The sequence below is a fragment of the Macrotis lagotis genome, chromosome 1 (assembly GCF_037893015.1).
Source record: "Macrotis lagotis isolate mMagLag1 chromosome 1, bilby.v1.9.chrom.fasta, whole genome shotgun sequence".
Classification (NCBI taxonomy): domain Eukaryota; kingdom Metazoa; phylum Chordata; class Mammalia; order Peramelemorphia; family Peramelidae; genus Macrotis; species Macrotis lagotis.
The window spans coordinates 136,360,909-136,381,701 of NC_133658.1; the positions used below are offsets into that span (position 1 = coordinate 136,360,909).

The 20,793-nt window shown below is 33.4% G+C and overlaps 1 protein-coding gene and 1 long non-coding RNA gene across 15 annotated transcripts in view; one reads left to right on the forward strand and one right to left on the reverse strand.

Moving 5' to 3' along the window:
• The window catches only part of LOC141503464 (uncharacterized), a 45,334-nt gene extending 34,059 nt beyond the window's left edge, over nt 1-11,275 (reverse strand). For all 4 annotated transcript variants that reach the window (XR_012472857.1, XR_012472854.1, XR_012472855.1 and 1 more), the window contains exon 1: nt 11,188-11,275. This is a non-coding gene — a long non-coding RNA (uncharacterized LOC141503464). The remainder of the gene's footprint in view (nt 1-11,187) is intronic.
• Nucleotides 1-20,793, forward strand: part of UNC5D (unc-5 netrin receptor D) — a 789,424-nt gene that overhangs the window by 400,637 nt on the left and 367,994 nt on the right. For 10 of the 11 annotated variants that reach the window (XM_074208625.1, XM_074208642.1, XM_074208633.1 and 7 more), the window contains exon 2: nt 8,316-8,534. In XM_074208625.1, coding sequence (XP_074064726.1) covers nt 8,316-8,534 — 219 coding nt within the window. Of the gene's footprint in view, nt 1-8,315; nt 8,535-20,793 lie in introns of those variants that run through there. The other variant, XM_074208700.1, reaches the window with a different exon arrangement.

Here is a 20,793-nt window from a genome sequence, read left to right on the forward strand (position 1 = left end):
ATCACTTGGCCAAGATCATATAGCTAATAAGAATCAGAGGAGATAGTTTAACACAATTATTCATGTGTAGAGCCCAATATTCTATCCATGCCACATTACTGAAAAGATTCACTAGAACTAAAATATGGAAGGCCTGAAATACCAGTCAAGAGCTTCTAATTTAATTAGTAGGAGATAGGGAGCCTCTGAAGTTGATGGAGTTTGAAGGTGATGTAATTAGAGTGGTGCATTAAGATTACTAGAACAGTAGAATTGAGTAAAGATTGGAGAGGAGATAAAATAGAGGTAGGAAGCCCAATTCATGAGCTAGAAAAGAAGAAATAAATGTTTAGACAAGAAGAAATAGGGTGTGAATTAGGGAGATTGTAGTAGAAGTGAAAAGAAGAGACATTGCCATTAGAATAGAGAAGGTGTTGCAAATAATAATGTGCATAAATGAAGGGAGGAAGAGGAATCAAAATGATTCTGAGGTGGTGAAGCAATATTAAAAAAATATATCCTTTTACCAATAACTGTGTTTGTCAGTTAATCATCTATTTGTGAGCAAGTTCACTGTTTACATGCCACATCTTTCTTGGTCAATATTTAAATATCAAGTGAAGTCACAGAGCCCTTACATTAATAAAAATCTAAAATCATTGTAATGTTGTAATTTTATGTTATAACTGCTAATAGAAATGATTTGCATTTCAGTGTTTTTTGAGGGCTAGATAGTAATAGAAAATTTTTTAAATATCAAGATAATAATTTAATTTAACTTCTATATAGGTTAAAAGAATCCATAATCAAACGATGCCATGGAGTAGCTAAATAATGCAGTGGATAGAGTGTTGGCCTGGAGTCAGAAGCCTCATCTTTCTGAGTTCAAATCTGACTTCAGACATTTACTATCTATGTGACCCTGGGCAAGTTGCTTCACCATGTTTGCCTCAGTTTCCTCATATGTAAAATGAGCTGAAGAAGAAAATTGCAAACTACTACAGTATCTTTCAAAGATGACATGAGAAAATATGACCAAGAATCATTTAAGATGAGATGTCATGAAATGGTTCTAATATGTATCATTAAACGCAAAACTTGTACTGTACTAATGATATCATGGATCCAAGAAGTACAAATGTTCAAATCAATAGACATTTATGATCCCTAGGGTCCTAAAGCTGCTGATATCACAGTTTTAAACCTCTAGACTACAATGGTTCAGATTCCAAAGTTATAGCTAGGTCCTATTAGTCCTGCTTGTCAAATATCACTTTTATCTAAATAAAAATTTTAATTTAGCAGATATTTAGTAAAAGCTGATAATATCCAAAGTATAGTTACAGTATTTCTTTATGGTGTGAGGTGGGAGAATAAATATCTCTGTCCTTTAGAAACTTACAGTCTTCTTTGAAGATATAGTGTTTATGGATAATGTGAGGAGACAAAATTTGAATGTCTTCACATAATTCATATCTGAGCTGAGCTTTGAAGGAAATTAGATATTCTAAGGCAGAGGTGTCATACACTTGGCCATCTGGCCACATTGGAGAAATTAAAATTTAATTGGGAAATATTTACCAAAATAAATTAAAATACAATAGAACATAATATTAATGTGTAGTTTTCTAAGTCAATATCCAGCCCCAGAAATCCTTCTTATGTTTAGTTGCCCCCATTTCTATTTGAGATCGATACCCATGATGTAAGGGAAGGTGAGGAGGGCGTGCATTTCAGGTTATGACATGGAAACTTACTTTAGAATATACCAGTTTCAGGAGTCTCTTGATCAGGATGGCTGACAAGTATAATGTGTAAAGAGGAATAATGTGAAATATGTCTGGAAAGTTAGGGGAGGACTTATGAAGGGCTTCTACTTGTCAGACTTAGGATTTTGTATTTTACACTGAAGTGATAAAATGTACTTATTATTATTGAGTAGGGAAATAGTATGCTCATATATGTGATGAAGGATTATTAACTTGAAAGCTAGATGGATGATGGATTGAAGAGAGGAAATACTGGAAGTTAGAGTAGCCTAGAAAAGAAATGAAATGGGTCTGAAAGGGTAACTGTTGCAAGAGTAAAGAGAAAGTCTTTCTCAAATTAATGTGTACTTAACTATAAAAATATTGTGCATACAAACCCACATGCACATACACACACACACACACACACACACACACACACACACACACACAAACACACACAGCAGAAGAATATAAAGTGGTTGCTGCCAGTGTATTGTAGTAGTGAAAGCATTAGATGTGGAAGCAGAGGATCTTGGATTCCACATACCATTTATATGAAGTTACTTTCACTCTCTAGGCTTTGTTTCCTCCTTTGTAAAATTAAAGACATAGACTACTAAATAACAGCTAAGGTTCTGCTAGTCTAACTCTATGAAGCTGCAGCTACTTTTCATTTTGTATTTTTCCCAGAACCTAGCATGGGGCATACAGAGTGTAAGTACTTAAATAAATGTTTATTGAATTGAATTGTGGGACAGTGTAGGAACTGAAGCCTCATTTATAATTCTTTTTTGGTTGTAGATGAATGATTTAGGGGTTTCAACCAACTAACTTCCAAATGAACTTTCAGAACATTACTCATTTATTGGTTTGGGACTGCCTTCATGTTCCCATTCCCAGCATTTTATTTGTATACATTCTCCCCATCCAGGTTGTAAATTCATTGTTGTAGGAATTCAGTCTTTTATTTCTTTGAAATTCCCTTGCCCTAGAGTTTTCAGTATATAGCAGCTGCACAATAAATGATTTTTGATTGATTCCTACTGAATATGTTATATTACATTGGAGTTTCTTAGTATGGTCAGGACACTATTACTCTGGATTTTCCATTTGACTCCATCTTTTCATTAGTATGGAGATTTTTCCACTATTAAATACTTACTCTCATACCTCTTCTTAGTGTGAAGTTATCACAGGTTCTCATAGCCAATTATAGTAGAGAGCAAATTCTAACAAATCCTACCAAAATGGAAAAAAAAAACTTCTGCCGTAGACTTAGCTCAATATTGCATCCTCAGTGTGTAGAACAGCTGAGTTAAATTCAAGGTGATTCATCTTTAAAGCATTAAGCATCAAGGAATGTATTAAATTGATTATGACAACTCATGATATTTTGAACATTGTACATTTATTTTTACTGCATACAAAAACTGATGTTTCAAATCTAAAATCACTTATAAATTATCATATAAACTTCATAAATAAATTAACTATAATATGTATTCATCATAAAATACTAGTAGTAACGCATATTTACTTCTCTTTTTCCCAGCATTAAATTATCCCTTATTCCCTTATTAAATTATCCCTTATGATTTCAGGAAATCAAACAGGCAACACTGGGTCAAGCTACAAGGCTGGGCTTCATTCCTTGTATCTTAGGGTAATTTTATATATATATATATATATATATATATATATATATATATATATATATATATATATATACATATATATACACATATATACATACATGTATATATATATGTGTGTATGTATGTATGTATGTATGTATATGGGAAGGCACATCATCAGCAGATGTGTCACCCTGGGATCAATTTTTTTAAATTTACATATAACTGCTACCACAAGTAGATAACCAGTCTTTCCACCACCATCATCAACCACTACCACCACAACCATTAATATATTTCTTGCCTAGGAATCTCCTACACTCATGAAATCACTAGTCCAGTCCCCATATCTTATTCCTATAACATTATACAGAATGTTACTACTAGCATTTTATGATTAATACATATAACATGCAATTTATAGCATGTGATCATCATAGGAAGACTTACTATTGATAATCTTCATTCATATAGGAAGCTCTTTCAGAAGGAAAAACATGTAACTTTTTAATATATACCAGTAAGACTAGATGATTAATGCATCTAAAAGGTATTTATCTTGGTAAAACATCAGAAATCTTTATCTGAGAAAGGCTTGTATAACGCTTTGCTAAATGGATAGTTGGCACCTTTTACTTGTCAATTACTGTAATGTATTCATGTTCCTTCTCTGACATTTTCTTCATGCCAGACTATGCCAGGTTGCATATTTACTTACTCACTATTGTTTTACCCTCTTGGTTTCATGTAGATTTTCAGGTTGGTCATGCATGAGATGATACTAATAGTGAAGCAAAACAATATCATTTGCAAGAGACTCTGCCGGAAACTTAGTACTGTCACTGCTCATTAATGCTACCACTATTTAGTTTATGGATATCTTCTTTATCAGGTGACCCTTTTATGCAACAGCATGCTTGCTGCTCTGGAAGAGTCTCAAGCAGATGATGGGAATATGAAGTTTTGATGCCCATATAAAATCTTTTAATGCCTTTGTCATTTCCTCTAATGCATGGATTTACTAAAGCCTGAAGGGACTTGGTATTTACAAAGATAGAAATTGGCATGAGCAGTCAGTAATAAAATGATTTAATGTATGGTATATTTTATGAACTTCACTATAAATATAATTTTTTAAAGTCAGAAGGAAAACCCTGTGGTTCTCTCTTGCATCTTTCATTCTGTGAGAGTTTAAAAAAAAAATAAGTGACTTCACTGTATTTGCATAGCATATACACTCTGTCCTGTCTTTAGTATTTAAAGCATTCAAGATTAATTGATTGTTTGGTAGTACCAATTAATTATAATAGCATTAGTTTTTCCATTATAAACTTTGATTCCAGAGCTTCCATTATCTTCAATTATTTGGCACAAAGTCTATTTTATGTTAGCATAGTTAAGGGGGAAAATTATGTTTGGTGGATTTCAGCTATTGTTATAGGTTTAATTTATTTTAGTGGGGAACAGTGTTTGCATGAACTGGTTTGTCAAGAATCTCTTTCAGAATTCAGAATCCTTTCTATTCGCTCCTCCACAAAATATAATTATAGGAAGTCATATTTTGTTGAAGTACAAGCCCCCTCTTGGTATTTAGAAATGGTCCCAAAAGAAACTTGAAGCAAGAAATCATTGCCTTTTGCTGTATGTGATGTTGACTCTTCACATGACTTGCCTACTGATACCGGTCATTGACTTTAGCAGGAGTAATAAGGAGTCATATTTGCACAGAGTGATATTGATGGGTATAAAGAAAGGAGGGTTCTGGTCAGATCTAGTACTAGTCCTAACCAGTTCTCAGGGGAACTAGTTATAGTAGTCAGAATTATTTCCAACAATTGCAGGTCCTACACCTTTGTGCAGTCCATTCCAAAAAGACTTGGTAACTTCCTTTGGGAGAATGTGAAGATGTGCTTTGTGTTACCTGATTCCTCCCCAGTTAAAAGTGATTTCTTTCTTCCCTTCTTTTCCCTTCCTCTCGTCTCCCCTCTCCCCTCCTCTTTTGCTTTCAACTCCCACCTCCCCCTTTCCTTTTCCTTCCTGTTCTCTCTACTACCCTCCTCTCTTCTTTTCCTTTCTGTTCTCATTCCCCCTCCCCCTTCTTTCCCTTCTCAGTACCTTTCTCTCTGTCTGCCTCTGTCTCTGGCTCTCATTCATTCATACACACACACACACACACACACACACACACACACACACACACACAGAGAGAGAGAGAGAGAGAGAGAGAGAGACAGAGAGAAATAGATTATTAGGTTTTAAGTCCTTTGAGAGAAATGGCTAACACTTTCATCTTACTGTCCCCAGCACTTGCACATAGTGGTCATTTAACAAGATCATGGAGTTTTCAAATTTGAAAGATTTTTATAATATTTCACAGTGAGAAGAGCCACTTATTGAGGGGAAACCCACTACCTTGCATTTTACTTTTGTATAGTTCTTTCTTTATATGAGACTTCAATTTACTTTTTTGACATGTCCACCATTGTTTCAAGTTCTGTCTTATGGACCCAATAGCAACTCTTTTTATACCTGAAAGCAAAGATCATGAATCTTCTCTTGGATTCAGTGTCCCCATTTCTTTCTTTGGATTACAGGAACTCAAAGTCCTCTGCCATATGAGTTTGACTTTTTTGAATAGTCTTTGACTTATACCTCTGTCCTTTCCATAAAAGAGGTATCCAGAAATAACCACCCAGAGATGAAAACTAGAAATCATATAGCCTACCATCCTTTTGAGAAAAGAGAATGATTTTACTTGTCTTTGCTCATCAGTTTCCTAAATGTAATAAGAGAAACACATCTGCTTCTTCCTACCCTTTCTAGAATAGTTATAATTGTAGCTTGCAGGCCATAAGCATGGGCCTGTTTGAGTTTGGTTTGTATAGTTAGTCCCTGGCCTATTTAGTATAATTTAGGTTTTGTTTCTGTGTGGGTGCAGTGGGAAATAAAATATATTTGGATGGTTCTGAGGAGGGGTGTGAAGGGACTGAGTTGCCAGATATAACTCTATCCATAGCACGAAGCATACAGCCTCAAAAGGTCTTCATGGGGTGGAAATAAATTCAATTTAGACTTTCAAGGACTTTCCCCACTCAGTCCATGAACCACAGAAGTTACTTAGGTCATTTTTAGAACTCATGGACAACCTGACCATCTAATTAGACTTTAGATCAGAAAAGGTCCAGGACATCTCATAGTAGATCATGCTATTCTATGGCCTTGTAATAAATACATGCATGCTTACATACAAATATACAGTAGCTAGGTGATGCAGTGTATAGAGCACTGAGTTCAGTTTTAACCTCAGAACTTATTGTGTCTGAGCACAATTAATTGATTGACTGACCCTGAGCAAATCACTTCACGCTTTTTGTCGCAGTTTCCTCATCTATAAAGTAAGCTGGAGTAAGAAATGGAAAAGCATTAAAATATCTTTGCCAAGTAAATCCAATTGTGGTATGGAATAATAGTACACAACTAAATCAACTAAATAACAAAAACAAATACATATATACAGATATATGAATATAGAGGTAAATAAAATGTTTGAACTGAGAAAAACATTCTAGTAGGTTGTTCTGGTACATAGTACAATAGGAAAAAAGAAGTCAGATTATCATAGTACTATTATTGATACTGGATGATTTTCTTAGTATTGATATCTCTTCTGGCTCTAATTAGATTATTCTGCATTGGGGGAACTTTTAAGTTCTTAAGTTTTTATCTTTAACCAATTTATACCCAACACATGATGAGTATTCCTTTGTTTTAATTTCCAAATTGTAAAATATGTCCAATGCCTCTCTAGTGTTATGTTCCTTACAGAATTCCTTTGAAGAAAGCATTACTAAAATTGTAAATGACTATATAATCATTATCAATGATCAATATATTTGTTATCATGAACCAATGACATTTTCTCAGTCTTCACCTTCTTTGACAGGTTTTGTCACTGTTAATGACCATCCCCTCCATGGATTCATTTGGCTTATTTGATACTCCTTTCTCTTAATTCTCTTTCTACTTCTCTGACTGCCCCTTTTCAATTTATTTTAATTGAATTTTGTTTATGTCATGCCCTTTATTTTCATATGTCTTGAACAGTCTTCTATTTTTCCCTCTATACCTTTTCTCAGAGATATCAGTAGCTCCCATAGGTTAAAGCATAATCTCTTTGCACATTATCCCCAATGTATATAAATGCCTCTCCTACTGAACTCTCTCTCCTTTTCTTAAACCTTAAACTTCTTCCCATGTGTATGACTCTCTAGTAGCATTGGTCTCCTTGCTATTCTTTGAACAAAACGTGTCATCTCCCTACTCTTTCCCTCCTGTCTAGAATACCCTCTCCCCTCATCTCCCCAAACTGGTTTCTTTGGCTATCTTTGATTCTCTGCTAAAATCCCAACCAGGAAGCCTTTTCCAATTGCCCTTAATTCTAGCATAATCTCTTTGTTGATTATTTTCAATTTAATCTTTAGATAGCTTGTATGTACACATTTATTTTCATGTTGCTTTCCCATTAGACTGTGACCTTCTTGAGAGAAGGAATTGCCTTTTACCTTTCTTTGTATCCTCATTGCTTATTACTGTATCTAGAGCATAATAAGCCTTTAATAAATGTTTATTGATTGACAATGAGGTCAAGATGAATAAGGACTAAAAAAAGGATATTAGAGTCAATTAATATGGCATTGACAAGTTTGGAGTGACAGTTAAGTCAAATGATGAGGGCAGAATATCTATTGAATTAAATCGGTATATCTAGTATCTAATTCACCCCTTCATGGAATTCCAGAGTATGCTGCATGAAATATATTGAATTGCTGCAAAGTGAACATCTTCAAGTACAAAACCATGCTCCCTTACAACCAAGTGAAAATTGGTTTGCCCTTTAATATTTGCATGACTAATATTGGTTCTGTTCTGATTTGCTTTTCATTTTCTACAGGAAGTGACAATGGTGATACCCTACCTGAGTCCATTCCATCAGCACCTGGGACACTGCCTCATTTCATGCAAGAGCCTGATGATGCCTATATCATAAAAAGCAATCCAATTGCTCTCAGATGTAAAGCCATGCCCGCAATGCAGATTTTCTTCAAATGTAATGGGGAGTGGGTTCATCAAAATGAGCATGTATCTGAAGAGAGCCTCGATGAGAACACAGGTATGACTGTAGACCAATTAAATGTACTAGCATAGATCCTTAACTCAAGAAGTTGAATGTATTTGGAGGGGATTACTACCTCTACACTAACATTCTCCTCTAATGCCTCATCATTGTATAAGCTGGTTCTTGGCTTTAAAAGGCTATGAAGGCCCAGTACCTTTCTGGTAGGTAAGAACTTACTGGAAAGACTTTCTGTGCTTCTCATAGTTGGGCCAATCAAGCCCAGTGAGAAGAGGCTAATAACAAGGCCAATAGATAGAGATTTGATTTGATTTTGCCATACAACTCATGCAGACTGACTACTGAAATGAGTGAAGAACTCCACCTGTGCTGGTAGATAGACTATCCATAGAATAAAATCACAGATCTCAATAAGTTCAACAAATATATGTGAAACATCTACTACAGGGCATTCTGCCTTGCACATGGGGAGATACACAATTTAGGTGAACAATAGCTCCATCCTCATGGAGCTTTTAGTCATTTAGTGGTGCAAGAAACAAAAATGGAATATTGTAAAATCTTTGTGTAGTTATAAATTACAAAAGCTTATAGTGGCTTTAAGAATTTTGTGACATTATGTATGGAAAATAATACATAAGAATTACTTTTTTAAGGAATGCAAAAAAATACTTCATGCTGTCTGAGTTGAAAGGGCCATTACTATTTGAGAGGATCATCTGAAATACTTCAGGGAAGAAATAAAAGAATGTTATAAAGATAAAAAGTGGGATGAATAAAAGTATTGTGATTGGTAAAACATAAGAGAATCATATTTATTTGGATAGGTTTGATATGATGCTTCAGAATTTGGGGTCTTTCTGCATTTTTCTTATTATTCAGGATTCAAAGCAGTTTTCATTTGATTTTACATGCTTATGAAAGTATATATGCATATTTATGCCTATATATCCATAACTGACAACACACTGTAGTCTGTGGGATAAGAATGGTATCTAAGGTAACAATAGACATAATAAGAGACAAAATGGAAGCAAAAGGTGAACAGATTTTGAAAATAAGAACAGCTACATATTGTACTAAGTTTATAGTGTCCAGACATGTAGTAATAGTAGTCAGGCCTAACTGATCACCTTGTACAAGAATAGAAAGACACTAGAAAAATGATTTTGTCATCTCCTTGTGAATAAATTAGTCCATAACTTATATGATTCAAGAGACAGATATGATACAGAAACCCAAGAATCAGTCAACACTTCTTCTACTAATCTGTTCCAATGCAGAATTAAGAAATTTTTTTCTTGAATATAACATATTCCTAGTATTGCTTAAATCATTTCATAATGGGGATGGAGAATAGCTGACTCTTCTTCTCTACCCTCTATAGGTGAATTCTAAATAATATACTGTTAAGTCTCCCGTTAAAAGCACAATCTTCAAGCTGAACAATCCTAGGTTCTTCTGTTCTTCATAAATCTTATCCTTTAAAACTTTAATTCCTCAATTATCCTAATAGGGAGTCTTCCCAAGGTCTTATCAACTTATGGGGATCATCCTGGACTAGTTTTTAACTAGTCATAAAACAAAACTAAGGATGGGGAAGACAATAAGCAATCATTTTCTAGTTGATTTTATTCCATTTTGGCAAAGAGGGTCCCAATTTCTTTAATAATTGCAGATCTATAATTGTTGACGTTTTGTCACTTCTCTGATTATCTCCACGTTTTTAATGTGAGACCAAAGAATAAAATCAAATATATGCAAAAGTCCAGAACAAGAATAGCCAGCATTTATACAAAAATATTATTTTTATAGTGTTTTAAATTTAATTCAACCTGGCAAAGATAGGTGCTATTATTATCTCCAGCACCCAGACAAGCAAACTGGAACTCAGAGTGATTAAAGGACTTTCCCAGGAACACACAGCGAAGATTTGGGTTTAGGCATTCATGACTCATAATTTCTACCTTTTTTCCTACCTAGTCCCTTCTATAAGGTTACTATTAGATCCAAGTCATATTTTCTAAGGTAATCCCCATCCCTAAAAGCAGTTTAAGGCATTCCATGTCATTTCACTAAAATCAAGTTGGTAGCTTACTTTCTACTCCTTTTGGAAGAACATGAGATTCCTATGATATTTTTGCTGTGAAATTACCTTTCCTGAGTGAAATATCTAAATTACCCAACATTTATTCTTCTCATACTTTATTCTATTTGTTTTTCCAATTTACTTAAAAACCAGTTAGTGTTTATTAGAATAGTACCAGCCACACAGTTTGAGAGAGAGAGAGAGAGAGAGAGAGAGAGAGAGAGAGAGAGAGATTTAGAATGTTGAAAACAGATTCATGCTCAAGTGGTTTCACAAAATTTAGGAAATAACTTAAAAGGAAAAAGACAAAGGAAAATCCAAAATTAAAGATATTTCATTATGTTTAAGAGTTTTGTGAAGAGAGAAGGTGAAAAAATAAGTCATATAGTTTATTCAACTTGAAGTTGTAAGGGGGGAAAATTCCAATGCTCTTAACATTGTTAGATAAACTATATCCTAGAAATTCATTTCAAACCCAAAAGTTCATAACAAGGGAGAAGGGGAATAGTGCTGAACAGAATTCAGGGTCCAAATGTAGGTCTGGATCTAGACCACAGAAAATAATGAATAGATTTGGGGGAGAGATAAGGGACAACTCACACTCATGGTCTTCTTAACAGTCCAGAGATTTCACAATGTCTTGGTTGCTCCATTGCACAATGGTCCTTGACTGAATGCTCTTTGTACCTTGTACCTTCTCAAAAAAGAACATAACATTACAGGTTAGATGTCATGGCTAATGATTGAATTGGTTTTGAGTGAGGGAGCTATGTTATATAATCATTCTTACTTTCTCCTGGGAGTCATATGGGTCCAGTGACCAGATACGAAACAGAATGACTGGAGATGATCCTGGGTGTGGAGCAATCAAGGTTAAGTGACTTGCTCAAGGTCATCCAGTAAGTTTAAGGTTTCTAAGGTCAGATTTGAATTCAGGTACTCCTGAATCAGGGGTTCGTGCTCTATCACTGCTTTAACTAGCTGCCATCTTCACCCACATAGTTCTGATTCAAATACATGTACAGTGACAACATATCACTCCTGAAGCCTATAGGAATAAAGAGCAAAAGGCAAAAACAGACTTGTACATTCTAAGTCCAAAATTTTGTCATGAAGAATGGAATATAAGACAATAAATGAGGATGAGTATTTTCAGAGATTCTGTTTTTCTGAACTCTTTTCTTCAAAATTATATTATTGGGAAACATTAATTAGGATATCAGAAAAGATTATTAGCATGAGTCAAAATAGTGCAGTATTTTGGCATTTTCAACATATTTTCCTTAAAAATAATAGTATAAGCAAAACTTTCTATGCCACTTTTTTCTCCATTTAAACACTTCCTGTCCATTTCCTAACTTCTTGTTTTCTTATTGCCATCCCCACCTCTCAAATAAAGCATTCTCTCCATGGTCAACAGTGACCACTTTATTTACAAATCCAGTGGCCCTTTCTCAAACATCATTCTTTGTGACTTCACTACAGTATCTGACAATGCAAATAAGCCATCTCCTTTTGGAAACTTTCTTCTTGAGTTTCAGAACATTGCTCTACCAGGGAACTCTATCTGCCCTTCATAGCACTATAATTACCATGTAGTTTCTAAGCAAATGAATGCAGTGCAAGACTCTGGGTCTTTCTCTCTATATATACACTTTGTTTTGGTGACCCCAGGATTTCAATTATCATCTTTTTGTAGATGACTACCATATTTATACATGTAACCCTCATTTCCCTCCTAAGGGCCATTTCTGTATCTTTGACATGTCTAAAATAGAGCACATTATTTTCTCTCCTACCTATCCTTTTTTTCCTACCCATCTCATAATTTGCCTTTAACTATAAAAGGCACCTCCATTTTTCTAAGTCAACCAAATTCAAAACCCAGGTATCAAATCCAGTTACTCAACATCTTTCACATTCATCCCTGGTTTAAACTCTCATTATATCTTTTTAAACCTTCATTTGGAATATTGCAGTAGTTTCTTTTTTTTGTCTTTCTTTTTTTTCATGCTTAATAGAATTTCATTTTATTCCATTCGTGTGTAAACATAGCTTTCAACATTCATTTTGATAAGATTTTAAGTTCTAAAATGTTCTCCCCTTGCCCTCCCCAAGATAGCAATAAATCTGATGTAGGTGTACAGGTACAATCATTTCAAAGATATTTCCACATTAGTCATGTTGTGAAAAAAATCAGAACATAAGGGAAAAAACTTAGGAAAGCAAAAAACAAAAACAAGTGAAAATTCTATGTTTCAGATTGCAGTCAGACTCCATAGTAATTTCTCTGGATGTGGAAAGAATTTTTCATGATGCATCTCTGAAATTTTCTTGGATCATTGCATTCCTGAGAAGAGTCTTTTCTATCATAGCTGATCATCACAATGTTGTTCTTACTGTATACAATGTTCTGATCACTTAACTCAGCATTAGTTCATGTCTATTTTTCCAGGGTTCTTCTGAAATCATATTTTATGTCATTGTATATTCCATTTATATATCAAACCTGTTCAACTATTTACCTATCTCATCAATTTTCAATTCTTCACTATCACAAAAAAGAGCTGCTATAAATATTTTTGTATCTTCAGATCCTTTCCTGTTTTTTATAATCTCTTTGGGATAGAGACCCAGTAGTGGTATTGTTGGATCAAAGGGTATACACAGTTTTATTGCCTCTGAGTCAACAGCTCCAAATGGCTTTCCAGAATGGTTGGATCAGTTCATAATTCCACTAACAATGCATTTATGTCCAAATTTTCCCATATCTCCAAAATTTATCATTTTCTTTTTCTGTCATTTTATCTGATCTACTAAGTTTGAGGTAATACTTGAGATTTCTTTTGGTTTGCATTTACTTAATAAACAGTGATTTAGAGCAATTTTCATATGATGGTAGATAATTTTAATTTCTTCAACTGAAAACTGCTTTTCACCATGGTTTCTATTGGGGAACGACGTTTTATAAATTAAAAGCTCTGATTGTAAAAATTGTTTCCCAACTTTCTGGTTTAGTTTGTGCAAAAACTTTTTAATTTAATATAAACAAAATTTTTCACTTTGCATTTCATAATATTCTTTATCTTTTGTTGGGTAACAAATTCTTCCCCTTTTCATAGGTCTGATAGCTAAATTATCCATTGATATCCTTTATTTTACATATGATATTACACTTTATGAATGGTGTACCTACTTTGAACTTATCTTGTTACAAGGTGTGAGATGTTGGTCTTTGTCTAGTTTCTGCCATCCCATTTTTTAATTTCCCCAGCAGTTTTTTTCTTTATCAAATAGTGAATTTTGATCCTATAAGATAAGTTTTGGAATTCATCAAATAGTAGATTACTATAGTCATTTATTACTATGTTTTGTGTACCTAACCAAATAGAAATATAGATGCTACTTATTATTTTAAGGAAAACTATTAATTCCTATGTTCTCTAATATTTTTAATAGCAATGGGTTCTATACTTTCAAAAACTATTTCTGCATTTATTGAGATAATCAGTTAATTTCTGTTGGTTTTGTTATTTATGTGCAAATTATTTTGTTATTTTGCTTGTTTTTAATATTGAACCATTCCTTCATCTTGGTATGAATCCTACCTTATCATAGTATATTATCCTAGTTATGAATTTCTGTAATTTCTTTGCCAATATTTTATTTTAAATTTTTGCATCAATATTCACTAAAGAGATTGATCTATAATTTTCTTTGTCTGTTTTGGCTATTCCTAGTTTCGGTATTAGCATCATGTTGGCATCATTAAAGAATTTTGAAAAAACTCTGCATACTTTTTCTCAGTTTATATAGAATTAGAATTACTTGTCCTTTAAATGTTTGGTAAAATTAACTTGTAGATCTATCTGGCCCCAGGAATTTTTTTCTGGTAGTTCATTGATGGCTTTTGTTCAATTTCTTTTTCTAAAATGGAGTTATTTAAGTATTTTTCTCTTCTGTTAATCTGGTCCATGTATATTGTTTTGCAAATAATCATTTTAATTAGATTGCCAACTTTATTGGCATACAGTTGGGCAAAACAGCTTCTAATAATTGCTATAAATCCCTCTTCATTGATGGTGAATTCACCCTTTTTATTTTTGTTACTAGTATTTTGATTTTCTTCTTTCTTTTATTCAAATCAAATTAACCAAAGGTTTTTTTTTTCAGAGAAATCAGGTCTTTTGATTTTTATTAGTTCAATAGTTTTTTCTTACCTTCAGTTTTCTTAAAATCTCATTTGATTTTCTGAATTTCTAATTTGCTATTTAATTGGATATTTTTATATTTTAGCTACATGTCCACATCATTGATCTGCTCTTTATTCATGAAAGAATTAATAATCTAGAGATATAAAATTTATCCTAAGAAATGTTTTGTCTGCATCCCATAAATCCCCCAAAATCCTATTATTGTTTTTCTCTTTGATGAAATTACTGATTTCTTCTTTTTGCTTCTTTTTTTCTTATTATTTTTTCCAATTATATGCAAAAACAATTTTCAACATTCATTTTTGTAGTTTTCTTCCTCCCTCCCTTCTCTCACCCTATCCTAAGATACGTAATATGATAGATGTTATACATGTACATTCATATTAAACATATTTCCATATTAGTCACACTGTGAGAAAAGAATCTGAACAAAAAAAGGGAAAATTATGAGAAAGAAAAAAGAAATTTTAAAAATGAAAATAGTATAATTGATGTGCATTCATATTTCATAGTTCTTTCTCTGGATGTGGATAGCATTTTTCCATTAGTTATCTTTCAGAATTCTCTTTGATAGCTCTGTTTCTGAGAAAAGCTAAGTCTGTAATAGTTGAGCATTACAAAATGTTGCTGCTCACTTCAATCGGCCTCACTTCAAGGAAGTCTTTCCAGGTATTTTTCTGAAATCTGTCTGCTCATCATTTCTTATAGCACAATAATAATCCATCATATTCATATACCAACTTGTTCAGTCCTTCCCCAATTTATGGGCATCCCATCAATTTTCAATTCTTTGTCACCACAAAAAAAGCTACTAAAATATTTTGAGGGTCCTTTTCCTTTCTTTTTTTAATGATCACCTTTGGATAGAGATCTAGTAGTGTTTTTGCTGGATCAAAGGACATGCACAGTTTTATAGCCCTTTGATTATAGTTTCAAATTGTTCTCCAGAATGGTTGGATCAGTTCACAACTCCACCAACAGTCAGATGACCTAGTTTTTCCACATGTCCTCCAACATTTATCATTTTCCTTTCCTGTCATAGTAACCAATCTATGAAGTGATACCTCTGAATTTTTTTAAGTTGCATTTCTCTAATTAATAGTAACTTTGAGGTCTTTTTATATAACTATAAATAGCTTTAATTTCTTTATCTAAACATTACCTGTTCATATCTTTTGACCATTTACAGTTGGGAATCACTTGTATTCTTATAAATTTGACTGTTTTCTATACATTCTAGAAATGATGGTGGCTAGGCGGCACAGTGGATAGAGCACTGGTCCTGGAGTCAGGAGAACCTGAGTTCAAATCTGACCTCAGACACTTAATAATTACCTAGCTGTGTGTACTTGGACAAGTCACTTAACCCCACTGCTTTGCAAACACTAAAAAAGAAAAAAAAAAGAAATGAGAACTTTATCAGTTAGAAACTTTTTCCTGATTTCTGCTTTCCTTCTAATTTTTGTAGTATTGGTTTCATTTGCTTAAAAACTTTTCAGTTCAATGTAATCAGAATTATTCATTTTATATTTCATAATATTCTCTGTCTCTTTTTTGGTCAGTAATTCTCCATCATTCCATATATCTGACAGGTAAATGATTCCTTGCTGTTCAAATTGGCTTATGGTGTCATTCTTTATGGCTAAATCCTGTTACCCATTTTGACTTTATCTTTGTAAAGGGCTCACTGTTTCTATGATTTATTGCTTTAACCACTCAATTCTTTAGGATTAGGCTATTTTGTTTCTAATTAATTTTTCATCCATCTTTATATATATATATATATATATATATATGCATATATATATTGCATATTGCATCATGATCTGCACCATGCACTTATCATTCTGCCTTTCTACATTTAATCGTGATCTTTTTTTATGTCCTGGTACATGTTCAATTTTTGGACCACTGAGAAAAACTATATTTCTTTCTATCTCCATTCATTTTCCTCCAGAGGTCTAGCATATCTAATGTTTCTAAAATTCTATTCATCTTCCTAATTTCCTTCTTATTTTTTGTTGAGATTTTGAGAAGGGAGACTGAAGTCACCTACTGGTGTAGTTTTGCTGTTTATTTCTTCTTTTAACTCTCTTAACTTCGGGGCAGCTAGGTGGTGCATTGGATAAAGCATCGGTCTTGGAGTCAGGAGTACTTGGGTTCAAATCTGGTCTTGGACACTTAATAATTACCTAGCTGTGTGGCCTTGAGCAAGCCACTTAACCCCATTTGCCTTGCAAAAAAAATAAATAAAAACCTTGACTCTCTTAACTTCTCTAAGAATTTGGATACTATTGTACTTAAAGATCAAATTTTATGTTTAGCTCAGGTCTTTTTAATCTAGAAAGTTTGAAAGTCACCAATTTCATTGAATGTCCAACAAAGATTAAGTTCAATTTTACAGCATAGTTGATTTTTGTTTGTTAGCCAAACTCCTTTACCTTCTGGAATATCATATCTCAAGTCCTATGATCTTTAATACAGAAACTTCTAAGAATTGTGTAATCCTGACTGTTTCTTTTTGAATCCTTATAGTATTTTCTCCTTGACCTGATCATTCTGGAATTTTGCTATAATATTACTTGGAGTTTTTATTTTGGAATCTCCTTCAGTTTATTCCTTCAATGGTTATTTTGTCCTGGAGTTCTAGAATATCAAGTCAGTTTTCTTTAATATTTTTGAGGTGCTGACCAGGCTTTTTTTTTTTGATCATGGGTTTCAAATAAATGAATAATTACTAAACTATCTCTCCTGGAGAGATTTTTCCAATGTTTTCCAATGAGGTATTTTATATTTTTCCTTATTTTTATTTTAATTTCTGATTTTGTTTGAAAGATTCCTGATATATCATTAGCTTCCATATGCCCAATTCTAAGTTTTAAATAATTCTTTTCTTCACTTAGTTTTTATACCTCCTTTTCCACTTGGCCAATTTACTTTTTAAGTAATTATTTTCTTCAGTTAATTTTTTCCAATTTGGCCAATTGTGTGTTTAAGGAATTTATTTTTTCAAGTTAATCTTTGTCCTTCTTTTTCCAATCTGTTGACTCTCTCTTGTATAACTCATTTCTTTTTCCAGTTTTTCCTTCAGTTTCTCTTATTTGATTTTGTGCTTTCCAAAGAAGATGTTTTGGACTTGATATCAATTCATTTTCCCCTTTGAGGCTTTGCTTTTAGGCATCATAACATTGTAGTCTTTCTCTGGGTTTATGTTTTGATCTTCTCTGTCCCCAAAATCTTGATTTGCACATGAATTGGATTTAAGTGAAGAAGAGACTTGCCAACTCATCCACTTCATTCTCTCCTCCAGAATCATAGAAGTTCAGTGACAGGACAAGAGTTAACACTTCAGAACTATTTTTGCCCTAAGTGAAAAATTGCTAGGTAGCACATAATAAGCACAATATGACCATTAGTAGTTTATTATTATCACAAAAGTCTTATTGTTATTTTAAGCTAATAAATGGTAATCCTTGATAGTGGGTCCCAAAAGTCTTAGTTCAGGTTAAGCTTAGAATGTTTAAGAGCCCTATCATGGTTTAAAGTTTGCAAAATACTTTATGTATGTTATTTTAATTGACCCTTAAAATAATCTTCTGAATTCTGTCAACATACAATCACTGCTTCATGAAAATTAGGTGAAAATCCACTTCATTATAAGAATAAATGAACATGTATATGGAATGTAAAGAGCTCACAGTTCTTATAGAAGTTTTTTGTTTAATTTGGGTTTTTTTTTTGTTCATTTGTTTGTTTCTAAGGCAGCAAAATAAAAGGAAGAGGAGAAAGCAGTAAGGGGTGCATCATAAGGGGGAAGGTGCCAAAAAAAACCCTCTCAAAAGAGATGAGCTAAGCAATGGCAAAAGATGAATTATTTTCCTTTGGGAACCCCTAGATTATGAAGATAGGAGAGGTTACTTAAATGCATCAGACTCTAGCTACACAAGTATTTTCCTAAGGTTATGCAAGAAATTCAGTTTGGGATGCAAATGACAAATAGTGTCAGGATGGGAGGTTGGTACATTCAGGGTCTCCTGAGAGCTTTGGGTCCAGTCAAAAAAGACAGATTTATCTTTTACAAGAAAATCCCATGGACAACATTGGTGTGCTGTGGTCTTTGGGATCATGAAGAGTTAGAATTGACTGAACAGTGACAATGCCTTGATCACACTCACATTAAGTATCAGAGGCAAAATTCAAACTCAGATTTCTCCTGAATCCAAGGGAAATGCTCTTTCCATGAAATCATGTGGATATTTATCATCTATAGGGCCAAGGATCTAGAACTGGAAGATATGTATAAGGTCACATAGTCCAGTGGCCATGCTTAAAAGATAATGAAGCTGAGACCCAAAGAGTGACTTTCTAAAGATAACATAACTAGTTAAGCAGTAAGACTAAGATTTGAACCCAGATTATCTGACTCCAATGTGGTTCTTTCCACAACACCAGGTTTATATTGATAATTGGAAAGGTATTCATAGATTACAGATTTTCAAGTGCTAGAAAAGAACCTGAAATCCAACTTCACAATTAGTGAGTACAACCCAAATTTTATAGATGAAGACATTGAGGTCAAAATATGTTAATACTTCTTACTTCAGGACTTTCAAAGGTCTATGATTTAATTAATATTGGTATTCCCTTTATTGATAGAGATCAAAATGTCTCCATACCTTTGTATAAGGTTTTATAAATTATTGTGACTAAAAAGTTCATCACTTTATAGTGAACCTACTGATGTGGAGTCAGGAGAAAAATGACAGTGATGACTTTGGACAAGTCATTTACATTTGATGTAATAGAGAGCTGGTCTCATACTCTGCAAGACATAGGTTCAAATTCTGCTTATGATTTATAAATGCATGTACTGACTCTATGACAAGATGCAGAGAAGGTTTTTATTTGAATTGGTAGAGTAAATTCTCCTACAAGGAAGATCATAAATCATCATCCTGGCAAAAATATAAATAAATCTGAGCCACATTTCCTTCACCATTAAATTAATAATTTTGATTTTCTGATCATTAAGTCCCCTTCCTCTTCTACAATTTCATTGCCTTGTTCCTAGAAGTATTTAACTAATCTCTAATATCCCAAAGCATCTGTGATATTGATGCTATGGGTATTCTTTCCAATTATACAATTAATGCTTGCCAATTTGGTTTTAAATTGAAAGAAAAATTAATCTTTCTTTCTAATACTTATAACTCCTCAACACAACTTGTGATGTTATTGATATCTTTTGAAAATAATAGACAAACAACAAATAAAACTTCTCCCTTAGAAAAAGAAGAGTTTCTGAAATTTGATGATGGAAGAAACATTAAATTTTTAATCAGGGGAATTGAATTTGAATTCTGGCTATACTACTAACCAGCTGTGTGACCTTGGATAAACTACTTCATCTCTGACACTGAATCTCCCTCAATTAAATAAGGTATTCAACTGGAAGATTTCTATGCTTTCTTGTGTGGCTCTAAATTCTGGAATCTTAAGAAACTAGAAAACAGCCAACCATGAACTGGCTGTATTTCTATTTTCCAGTTAGACCAAAAGAGACAAAAGCCAACATCTCCCAGACTCCTTGATGCTTTTTTTGAGCAAGAAGTCCCATCTTCAAAAAGTCTTTGCCCTAGATTTTTGGACTGTTAATGAACTTGAAATAGAAGAATTCCATTGGGTAGAACTGTAGCAAATAAAAGACAGGAAGAACATTGAAAAATGATCAGCCGATGTTTATCATGCTGCTAGCAAATCCTATATCCGCTCTCACTTAAAGACCTTTTGATAAGTATTTCAAGCCAATTTGCTGCTGTACCCTCTTGTAATTTCACAACACTCTGCTCTGTTCTTGCCTCCCCCCCCCTTTAATTCCTGGCATTGCTAGGCAACCCCATGTCTCAAAAATAGCAATGTTGATAACGCTTTTCTACTGCCACGTGAAAATTCCCTCCACCCTCCATCTCTTCAGAAAAGACTAATAAAAAAG